Below are 12,158 nucleotides of genomic sequence, written 5' to 3'. Positions count from 1 at the left end.
TTCGCATACTTGTAGAGGCTTTGAATCACTGACGCAGGCCCGGTCACCGAGATTGACAGAGTGAAGTTTCCGATTGTTGAAGTCTTGTTGCCGTGGAATTATTCTATCCATTAGATGCCGCTGAATGGAGAGCAGTCCTTAACGTGCGTTGCTCAAGGGCACACCCCGAGAGTCGAACCAGCGCCGCTTGATCTTGAAGCTTCTTCGTTCTAGAAGTCACGCGCTAACCAACTGAGCTATCGGGGCGGACAGTTGTAAACATCGGGGCGGACATGTTGTAAAAATCATCATGAAGTCTACTTGAAAGTTTTGCGAGCTTGCGAGATAAATAACAAAATGATCGTCACAATTCACGTACCGGTAGCTGGGTCAATAGCTGCAGTGGCGTAGCTAGGGAATGTGCCGCCCGGGGCGGATTCAGATTTTGCCGCCCCTTCAAGAAAAAGCATGTAAAAATGAAAGGCGTTTTTTTTTTATCAGCACTGCAATACGCAACGTGCTTTTTTCAATTTGCGGTGTAAAGTCAGACGAACGTACCATTATAATTTAGTAATACTGTATACTGAATGCAAAAGCACAAAAACTGCTGCAGAATTAAAATAATCAATTTGTAACCTTTTACAAGGCTACCCAAATTTGAAGAGCATGTTTCCGCTTCTGCTTAATAAAGGCTAGTAGGAATTTTGTAACGTATTAAAAACATAACGGCAGAAAAATTCATTTAATTTGTTTCTACTAGAGTCTAGTAACTAGACTGTGTAATATAGTGTAATATGAATAGTTGCTTACCAATGTAATGATATAGACGTTTTCTCCTTTTGCTCATTGAACTTTCTTTACTTATTCGCAACGTAAGTTTTATAATTTTTCCGTTAATTTTTATATACTTACAATACTTTAAAACAAAATATGGATACAATCATATAGAAGCTTATTCCTGTAAAACGAATACACAATGAGCAAGCGCACAAATTACAAGGTTGCAAATGCAGGAAAATCGTAGACTTTAGCCATGCTACTGCGCAATGTTTTCACTTTTCGCAATCTAACAGCCAGCACATTCTAGTGACGGTAGCAAAGTTATTTATTACAACAGTTAATAAACATAGTGTTGTGCTCCCCCTCTCCCTGTATTTAAAATATATAATTCAGGATACAGGCCGGTTTATGTGGCCAAAAATGAAATACAGTGCGGCATGGCATCAGTAACAATAGTAGCCTACCGTAGGTAGTATACTGTTACAGCAATTAATAAAAAATCTAAATCTGAAAAAAATGCACTACCGCGCTTTGCAAAACCAGTCTAACTTACACAGCGATAGGATTATAGTTTGTAGTTATTCAGCGATTTCTTGGCACGCGACAAACAACGGCAGCAAAGAAAAACAAACACGCACGCGACGATGCTAAATTTATAAATTCCGCAGACGAAGAAAAACAATGAATGTGACCCCGACTTGACATGGCGTCGATGGGGTCATGAAACTATTATAGAGACTGAGTTAGTTTAGTCAGTTTGTAATAAAAAGACCTTGTAGTTTCAAGACATGTGCAATAGATAATTTCATTTCCTTAATTGACTTAACGTGGAATTATTCTATGTTTTGAACGTTGCCATTCTGTTTGCTTTTATTTTTCGTGTACTTTTGCATTATCAAAACAAAAACGTCCTGTCTGAAAGTGCCGCCCCCAGACGTGCCGCCCGGGACGGTCCGCCCCTCTAGCTACACTACTGAATAGCTGTCATTTCTATTTGTACAAAAACAAGCAGCGACACACTCCAGCACGCACACGTAGGCCTATCTCATTAACAAGCAATAATACAAAATGTGATGGCAATTCAGATCAGTGATAGCTTATAGTTTACCGACTCAAAACCAGTAACATAATCCTATTTTCTTGGCATTGAGCACTTTTTGTAGTATTAATAGTTTTCTTTTGCATTGCAGTTTCCACCATTAATAGTTTTCATTGTTTTAATCCTATTTTCTATTTTTTCTGTATTTTTTTTAAATCGATCTTAAACCTATACGATTAACTGCAGTAGTTTGTTCAATTAACTCGCACAGATGATTTATTTCTCTTAAAACAGTTTGTGCGTGGATCTACATCAGCCTCCCAATGTCAAAGCCTGCAATTATTTCATTACCAATTGATCCAGTGAACTACACAGAAGCAGCAATAAAACTTTTAGAAACGTCGCCATTGATAGATGGGTATGTTGATACAATTATAGTGCATTGTTTGAAGTTCTGCTCTATATTGATCACAATCTTTTGTTTTGAAGTGGAAAGTTTAGAAGCCATAGGCCGTCGTTCGCGAGATTTTTTATAATAAATTTCACAACAGAAGTTTATATGATTTAGTCATAACGATTGGACTAATGACATGCGAAGGAACTTTCAAGACCAAATAAGTGATGTGAATCTCAACTCGGACATGACAACATATTATAATCTTTCCCGTACGGATATTCCAAGGATCAAAAAAGGGAAACTCTCTGGCGAGGTTTGAATGTTGGAATAAAAAATTTCATCTCCAAGACCGACTGATGGGAGATTGTAGGCCTACAGCACTAAAGGTTTCTTCTACAAATCCCGCAATTACTCGGCCAAACGCTTTTGTACAACTTTTGTGCTTTTAAATAGAGAATGATACTGATCAATAGCCTAACCAAGTTTGAACAAGTGGCACCTGTAGAGCAGTTTGAGGTTTGTCATCGAGCAACGCGCCATTTGAGCTTCCTGGGCAATACAATAAGAAGAAAACTTATCAATTGCTTATTTGTCCACAGTTTTGGTCATGCTTCGCACCCTGCAGAAGTCAGCACAAAGATGCCACTCGCCAGGCTTTGGAACAAATTGACGTCATGAAACGTTTCGTCAAAGATTATCTTGAAACCTTCCAACTCGCACTTACAGCTGATGGTAAAAAATCTTTACGGTCTCCGCCTATAATTCTATAATTTACTTTGTCATAATTCTTTTAATTTACTTTGTCATAACAAAGTAAATTAAAGAAAGATTGCCTGTTATTTAGACTCAGATCTACTTTAGGCTGCTTGACATTGTATAGCCTGCTATGATGTGCACTGTGCAGTGAGTCCTGCCTTGGGTGAGGCAGAAGCAGGTTTTTGAATTCTGCTGCAAAACATTGTTGTACAGAAGCAATATCTGGAAATGCTTGTTGGAATAGTTGGAATAAAGAATTATTGAAACATCAAAGGTTTGTTTGCATTTCGAATCGAACTATTTTTCTTTGTTTCGTTATGTTGTGAAAAGGGTCCATAACAAAAATGCTTCAAAATTTTGCTCTGCTTTAATTTAAATTTTTTTTGTATTGGTTTCACTTCGAACCATCTTTTGAAAAAGAAGCCGAGTGGTTTGAAAGCGAAACAGTGTATCTCATTCCAATGCGCTTTCTGGATATGTTTCGCAAAGAAAAAATGATTATGTCAAACGCAGTTTGTGAACTTCCATGAGTCAGTGTTTCGGATCACGCTTTTCGATGACTTTAACAATGCAACCACTTGATACCAGCAATAGCGGCGACGAAACAAAGCCAAAGCACAAAATAGCAGCGGATCCAAGAGGGCCACTTGGTCACCGCCATTGTCTCACCTGCCTTCACTAATGTCCATTTATTTCAAAATTGTGCATCCAACAAGTTGTGGAAAATGTTGTCTTTTTGGATTAAATTTCTTGCTTCAAGCAATCTGCAACCACATTGTTCGGCAAACATTTTATTCTGATACAAGTGAACACACATTGCCGAACGCTGATTAAAAGTGAATTTGCTTTGAATTGTATAATGGTAAATCGCCTAAACATATTGTGCTATTAATTACAGTTACAAGAATCATATGTAAAAAGAAATGGCGTTTGAAAGTGAACTAACAGAGCTTTGCACTAGTTTTAAAAACGAATTAACTTTTACTGTTATTAGACGTTGAGTCTGCGTTTGCTGATGGAAAAGTTGCTTCACTAATCGGAGTTGAAGGAGGGCACATGATCGACAGCTCGATGGCAGCTTTGCGAATGTTGTACGACTTGGGAGCTAGATACATGTCTTTAACACATAACTGCGATACACCATGGTATGCCCTGGCTCAGTGGCGTTTGCCCTTCTAAACAGTTTTGTGCGGACAATATAAAGAGTTTCTCGTTTTCAAAAAATGTCAAATTGAATCGAATACCTCCCCCCCCCCCGTTATAAAATTCTGTGTACACTACTGCGCTGGCCAATTGGAAAAACAAAGTACAATTGAAGGGTCGACACACATTTTGAAAGTTACCATTATTGCTTTGAGCGAAATTGCATGTTAAAACAAGAAAAACATTTAATTTGTTTGAACTCAAATACAACTGGCACCGTCTACTCAAATTTAATCAGTTTTCATTGACTACCATAATTCCTAGGTGAGAGCAGCTTATTGCTGCAAAGCAAGCCCAGGGCATTCAGCGCTACGGTGACTGAATAAGTTGTAATAGCCTATTATGTCCATGCACCAAACATATGTGTTTTATTGACTCCCGGTTATTGATGCCCGGTCTGAAAAAGGTTGCCACCTCTGTTTTATGTGATGTTTGTCTGCCGATTTGGAGGTGACCTTTAAAAACAGAAAGAAAAAAAACCTTCAACAGCTTAGGGTTTAGTTCAGGTTCAGGATTACGTGGTTAGGTTTGATTCTACATCTTTGATGAGGGCTTCAAAAATTTCTCTCTCCAACGGCACATTCTTGTAGCCTACCTTAACAACCTTGAAATGTTGTACCAATATGCTTTTAAAAGTTTTAAATTTCCCCCAAAATGTGGACATAATTTCTTATCTGGCAACGGTGGCTGGCTTGATACGTTCTAATTTATAGCTATGACGCTTTTTAAAACATTCCACTTATTTCTGAACTGACATTGAGAAGAAAAAAATAGATAAAAAGTTCTATTTTGCTAAATATGTTGCAGTAGATATGTTCAAGATTTAAAAAAAAGTAAGCTATTTTAACTTTTTGCATTGATTCCTATGGTTTTGACTATGAGAAATTGAAAGATGACGTCAGTTTTGCCACAGATTTCTTGTCTAGATATCTCTGTGTTTTGCTTTCAGATGATGAGATACCCTGCCTCAAGATCCCTGAACATTTCTTGTCTATTTTAGACTAAATCACACATTTTTGACCTGTTGCTGTTAAGCCATAATCTTGACGGTTAAACTCTTCATTTTAACAGAAAACACTTTCATCTATTGCCTTTCTGCTTGCTCACAAGTGTAAAATTAATTTCTGGATGTTTGGCATGATTGAAAAACACATTGCCTACCTATCAATATAAGTTGTATCGTATTAGGGATAAAACAATTTTTTATTGGGAATTGCCCCCAGCCCCTTCAATGTCTTTGTAATGGACTATGGCTTGCTTGACATGACCGTGGTGGCTCATTGACCTTCAGAGTTGCTTGCTAGCATTTCAAATGTTATTTTTAAGTTTGTGAATTTCAGGGCATCCACAGCAAGTGGTATTGTACCTCACGGAGGACTTACAAACTTCGGAAAAGTAAGACATTTGTTTTTATTATTTAAAAAAAGGAGAGAAAAAATACGTTTATTATTGTAAAAGTACAGTAGCAGTGAGATGGCGCAGAGGATAAGGCGTTGGCCTTTCATCAATGCAAACCTGGTTCGACCCACGCTTAAGCTGGTTGTTGAAAAACACTACTTAACTTAGCGTGTAATAAATTAGGTGGGCATAATTCCTGAAGGAAAGGCCGTCAAAAGAAATAATGCTACGGTTTTATTTATTGTCGCTTTACAACTGCTGAGGTCTTTCAGAGACAAGGTGTTGTATCAAATTGAAAATGTCAGCATATTATTACTCGACTTATCCTCGATGCGTTATGCAAGAAAGAAAACAATCGGTACGGTAGGTTACTGTTTTTAAAGTCTTTGGTATGATCCGATCTCAGATCTAGCAGCATAAGAGCCCTAGAGCCTGCCCTAGACGATAACCACTCCGTCACTGAGCTGGTAGGCGAGAGAAAGGAACTGGCCACTCTACTCTCATTAGTGACGAAGGCTTGATACAATGCGAATTTTATCTTCTCGTCCACTTTTACAGTATATGACCACTTTTACAGTAGAGGAGTTTACAGCGATGGATCAAGCTGATGACGATCTTAGTAAGAATTAGTCACACTCGAGTGATTAGCCCGATTAACATTCAAATAAAACAATTTTTAAACACATTTTGTCGTAAGTGCGTCGGTGCACGCCGGGTGGTTGAAGATTCAGATTGTGCACGAGAGGACAAGGAAGCCAAACCTTCGTGCACATCTTATTAGAATTTCTTTGAGTGACGTGCCAAGAAACAGCTGCGTGTTGCCGTGAGTTGTCAAACCGACCCTTTTCTGTCGTTATACGATCAAGTAATTAGTTTCGACTTTTTGGAGGCACCTTTTGCTCACAGACAGATCTGCCTATAGTAAATTATGGTCCAACTACTTAAGGGGATAATGTGCCTTAATTTTGACATATTTCAATGGCATAATTTTGAGACTATAAGAAAATGGACATTCGTTTGCTATGCATATTATTATAACACAAGGTAAGTACATTTGAAAAATATTGTTCATAATCATTTGATTGCCATGGTAACCAACGGTGGGCCATAGTAACCAAAAACAATAACAAGCTTAATTCAAAAACCAATTAAGCTACAGGCGCCAAACTTGCAGAATATGTTCTAATGTTAATTGCGTACAAAACCGTGTTTTTTGTATTTAATTTTGGTTGCCATGGCAACTTAGCAACAGCCAATCAAATTATTTTTAGCAATATCTCCATTTTGCCTAAATAATATAAAAAAACACTCTCATGATTTGGTAGATATAGTTGTTTTTAATATATATTCCAAATTTCACACCAGTGTGATGCTTGGTTATGAAGTTATGCTTATTCCCGTGAGGCCAGATGCACCAAAATACTAATTGGAGATATTGCCCTCCAAAGTTTACAATTGAAAATAGCCAAAAGGTCAACACTTTTGAGAAACTATGTGATGTATATACGACTGGAAATACATAACAAGTGAACATGCACAGTCAGCTTTTCTGTATAAACACATTCAGTGCATTATGGGAAATTTTACTTTTTGAAAGGGAACAAATAACGATAAAACAACATGCAATGAAAGTTAGCAATAAAATGCTAACCAAACGCAATAAATCCGTTGTCAAAAATAAGAGTGGCCTTCGCGAAAATTGAATTTCAATACCTTATAGGCCACATATTCCAAGTTTTATGGGTTTATTTTATAAAAGAAGACTTCACCTATCCAAAACCAACAAAAACAGAAAATGGAAAAAAAAGTATTTTTTTTTTAAATATTTGAGCGCATTACTCCCTTAACGACATAAGTCGCTGATTTTTTGAATAAACTGAACATTCACTATGGCCTCTTCAAAAGTGGAAAGAAAGCAAATGCTCCCTTCTCAAATAATTTGACACTTCTCAGCATTGCGCTACGATTGCAACATTCATTAAAATCATCAGACTTTCGTGGCACGCGTTTGAGAAAAGTCTTCATTACACTTCCCTTTTCATCAAAATATATCAGACTATGAAAATGTATGAAAAATGATTTATTGAAGAAATAAACAAAGACCTTGTGTCTACAGAGTATCATTCTTGAAATGAACAGACTTGGATTTCTTGTTGATCTTGCGCACGTTTCCACCGCAACCATGAGGCAAGCTCTTGCCGTTTCAACAGCTCCAGTTATTTTCAGTCACAGTTCAGTGCGTTCGTTGTGTGACGTAGAACGAAATGTTCCAGATGACGTGTTAAGAAGTTTGGTAAGAAAATACTAAATTAACAAATATATCTTTGTTTTGGTAAAAGCAGGAGGTAAAAGTGATAGACAAGCTCTGGTGGCATGCAACTGTTTCTTTTTTTATATTATTGTTTAAGCGTGACAATCTACAGTTGAAGATCAAAAAGTTAAGTTTCTTCGAAATAACCAATTGGGTGTTTGTTGTGGAATGGACAGAGACATAAGTGTTTTACACCTCATATACGAGTCATACCAAGGTTCTGTTTTAGCCTATTGAAAAAACGTACGTTACTACCAAGATATACGGTGAAACAATGAAAAATAGACCAAATTGATTGATTAGAAAAGTAGGCTATGTAGCCTAGAATAACACAATACAAAAGAGAAGACCTAAGGGGAACGAAAGCAAGGTGCGTAAATTCAACGTAAACAAACCAAACTACACAACAATAGGTCTTAAATGTGATCATGCAATTCTTTTTCCCTTGCAATGACATTTGTCAGTGAGAAGAAGAAAATTGTCAACACCCAAAGTAGAGTGAAGTTGTTTGTTGGTACGTTCTGAAACAAGGCATGTTTGCACTAATGGAGCATGTACACTGTACAGTAATATGTTGCAGTCGGACAATGGTGGGATTGTGATGATCAACTTTTACACCCGTTACATCACTTGCGCGTTCAATGCAACAGTAGCTGATGTAGCAGGTTAGTTGTGACGAAGCATGCAAATTGCAGATGGTACTGTAGATCTCAAGTCTCCTACAAGTCAGCAGTTGCAAATTGAGCAAGCGACAACTGAGCTAGCAACATTTGAGCAAGTGGCTGAAAATAAGTTTGAGAAGCGATGACCAAGCAAGTCCGACGTTAGCACGTAAATCTCTTGCTAACTTCATTTCTCTAAAATCCTTTGCTAACTTCAGTAACTTGGCAGTGGCTGAAATGTAGCCTACTTGCTGAGTTGAAGCACTTGCTGAATGCTGAGTCGTCGCATGCCGAGTGGTCCGATGATCGTAAATCTCTTTCGTAAAAATCGCTTGATAATTTCTTGAGCCTGCTACACATTTGTAAATGAGGAAGTGATAACACATGAAAAACAATGTGGCGATAATTATTATTGTCGTAGACGTAGACTATCCAGGCTTATACCCTGTGGTTGAAAATTTAGAAAGTGGACGGGAAGGCAAGGAAGCCTATCACCGTGTCCACCTTCTGTCAAAACTTTAAGTGTCCTCTCAAAGATACAGCCACATGCTTATGAGGTGTCGAACTTTCGAGTGCTTCACCAGAGCTTCCACCACTCACGGATACAGTTTGCAAATGGAAATATGCAGTAAGCTAGCAGCAGTGGCGTAGCCAGGGGCGGGCGGGAGAGGGCGGCACTTTCAGACCACGATTTTTGATTTAAATTATAATCTGATAAAAAAACGCATTTCATTTTCACATGCTTTTTCTTGACGGGGCGGCAAAATCTGAATCCGCCCCGGGCGGCACATTCCGGAACATTCCCTAGCTACGCCACTGGCTAGCAGCCATGAAATAAATCTATATAATCGGCCTATTGTTGCAAAAAAGAAATAACCCACACCCACGGTAATGCTGGCATTAAAATTTCATTTTTTTTCTACAGATCATATTGAATATGTCAAAAATTTGATTGGTGCAGATTACGTCGGGATCGGTGCAGACTTTGCAGCGCCTACGTGAGTGATGTAGATAAACTGCAAAAGAAAAGTGGCAAAAATAAATGTTTATGGGTTGTGGGTGAAAATTAACTGTTGATGAAATTTAACGCTCGAATCAGTATAGTGAACGGTTAATTGTCCGCTCAGTGGTTTTGCGCTCGACTCAAGATCACGCGGCGCTGGTTAGGCTCTCGGATCTTTATCTTCGGACTGACAAAGCCTTGATAGGTTATTGTTGGTAGTTTCGCATACTTGTAAAAGCTCTTGACGCAGGGCCGGTGGCCTTCTTCTTCGTTGTGTGAGCCTCTGCGGTCGAGGGCCTATCCTTTTACCACCCCAGATTCACGATGTTTCCGGACTACAGTGGAAGGCTACTGGAGAGCAGCCAGTCTTTGGTTTCATCATCCATGATACGCAGACCTTCCACTCCGTTAGGTGGCTTAAAGATCCTCGGCACCACATTCACAGGAGGAGGAAGAGACCATTTTCCATTGATGCATGGTTGAGTGGAAAAGCGCGACAAGCGCTAAATGGAGGGCAATCCTGAAATATGTTGCTCAAGCGCACATCCCAAGAGCCGAACCAACGACTTGTGATCTTGAGCCGGGAGCTTAACCACTGAGCTAACAGGGCAATGCGTAGTTTGCAACTCAGATGTTTCCAATTCGTAGTTACTCTATTTCTCGTCATCATCATCATTATTATCAGCCACTGCGCGCAGATGGCCTCCACACATGTTCCCACACCATTCTGTCTTTCGCTGTTCTCATCTAGGTGATACCAATCTTTCCTGACTTGTCATCCCGCCATCTTTTCGGTCTCCCTTTAGTTCTTTTTTGCATACCTTGATGTCTATTCTATTGTTATTTTGGCCCATCTGTTGTCTGTCGTTCTTGCTACATGTCCCGCCCATTGCCACTTCAGATTTGTTGCTGTTTCAATGACATCTTTGATGTGTGTTTTGTTTTTGATAACTTCATTTCTAATCTTGTCTTTTCTATTTATGTTTAATATTATTCTTTCAATGTTCTTTTGCGCTTTTGCCAGTTTTTTTTGTTTTCTGTTATGTGAGTGACCACGTTTCTGCTCCATTTGTTAATGTTGGCAATATTATTCTGTATATAAGTTTTCGTTTTAAGCTATTTGGAATGTTCTTACTCTTTAAAAAAGTGCTATATTGACCAAATCTCCTTCAACCTGATGGTATCCTTTGGGTAAACCCAGTTTCGATGTCATTTTCTGGTGTTAGTTTTCCCTAGATGTTTGTATTGATCAACCTCCTTTATCTTTTTTCCATCTACCAAAATACCGATTCTTGATTGTTTCCTTGCTGTCTCTATTCCTAAAGATGTTTTAATGGCAACTAACCATTTCCATTTCCACGCATTTCCTACGTATTCGTCACAGGATGCCTGATGGGCTGATGGATGTTTCCATGTATCCGAACTTAATCGCTGAACTAATGAGGAGAGGTTGGTCGGAAGATGACGTGAAGAAAGTTGCTGGCCAAAACATACTTAGAGTGATGAGAAGAGCAGAGGAAGTTGCTAGGCAACAGCAAGATCTTTATCCCATCGAAGATTGGATTCCTGAGAAAGATGTGGCAGGAATTAATTGTAGAAGTCTCAATTAAATTTTTCAAAAACTTAAACCTTGTTTGAAGATTTTAATTGTGTTTGCTAATTTTCAAAATAATTTGATAATGAACTGTTGCTTTGTTTATGTCTGCCCACTGTCATGTAGGCATGGGAGACGTTGAGAGGTATGCCTGTTAGGTGCTTTCTGCTTTCCGATAAAAAAAAAATACAACAGTATTAATATCAGGAAACTGGTGTACCCTCTGACAGAAGTCATAGCTCGTGCACAGTGCCATCATAGCGGTTGGTGGTTGCATATAGTCGAGCGGTAAGAACCCTGGTAACGCTCGAAAAGGAGCCGGTTCGAAACCGTATATGCAACTCAAATATTGAGATCCACAAAAATCGAAAAGGCTGCTGGGTAGGGTGCTTACTCAACAGAAAAATTTTGGAAATTTGTAGGATATCTTGTTTTTTAAAGAAAGTGAAGAGGTGTACTAGCAAACATCTATGTTCTATGAAATTGAGCCATGATACAAGAGAAGGATCCATTATTTCCATACAAAATCTCTAAAAACGAGTTATTTTTTCACTTTAAATTGAAAAGTAGCGGGTAGCGCGAGTGCGACTGAAAGAAATGTAGCGCCTATCTACGACAGCTACATCGAAAAACAAATAGCGCCGCTACTACATCAAAAATGTAATGGCTTTATAGCTACTTTTACCAAAAACCTGGCGGTGCTACTGTCCACCTCTGGTCTCAAGTAGGCAACATGTAGCTCCACACCAAGTGAAAATTACATGACTTCTGATTCTTTGTTATTTCTTTAAAGATAATGTCAAAAAGACATTGTTACCTGCGGACAGTGATTAATGTTTCGATCTTACGGATTTCTTCAGCGCTGTGAAATGAAAGTAAACAGTTGTCTTGACGTTTCGGATGAGATGATGGTTTTCAAGAGTGATTAATAAGCCCAATCAGAGTTGATTTAATTTTTAACTTCGGACTTCAGCGAAACGTGATTTTTCCGCCAATCAGAAGGTGTGATTTTTTGCGAAAAGTTTGTGCTAAAAAA

General features: G+C 38.5%; 1 protein-coding gene across 1 annotated transcript; it reads left to right on the top strand.

Moving 5' to 3' along the window:
* Nucleotides 1–2,121: 2,121 nt before the first annotated feature.
* Nucleotides 2,122–11,138, top strand: LOC145786842 (dipeptidase 1-like). Its single transcript, XM_082598582.1, has 9 exons — nt 2,122–2,216; nt 2,367–2,508; nt 2,795–2,927; nt 3,946–4,096; nt 5,495–5,549; nt 7,669–7,845; nt 8,444–8,528; nt 9,451–9,523; nt 10,913–11,138. Exons 1-9 carry the CDS (start codon nt 2,122–2,124, stop codon nt 11,136–11,138), a joined length of 1,137 nt encoding a protein of 378 aa, XP_082454708.1.
* The last annotated feature ends 1,020 nt before the right edge of the window (nt 11,139–12,158 follow it).

This window comes from Aplidium turbinatum, chromosome 17 (genome assembly GCF_918807975.1).
Source record: "Aplidium turbinatum chromosome 17, kaAplTurb1.1, whole genome shotgun sequence".
Taxonomy (NCBI): domain Eukaryota; kingdom Metazoa; phylum Chordata; class Ascidiacea; order Aplousobranchia; family Polyclinidae; genus Aplidium; species Aplidium turbinatum.
The sequence above is the reverse complement of the archived record's forward strand: the minus strand, read 5'-3'. Positions and strand labels throughout refer to the sequence as shown.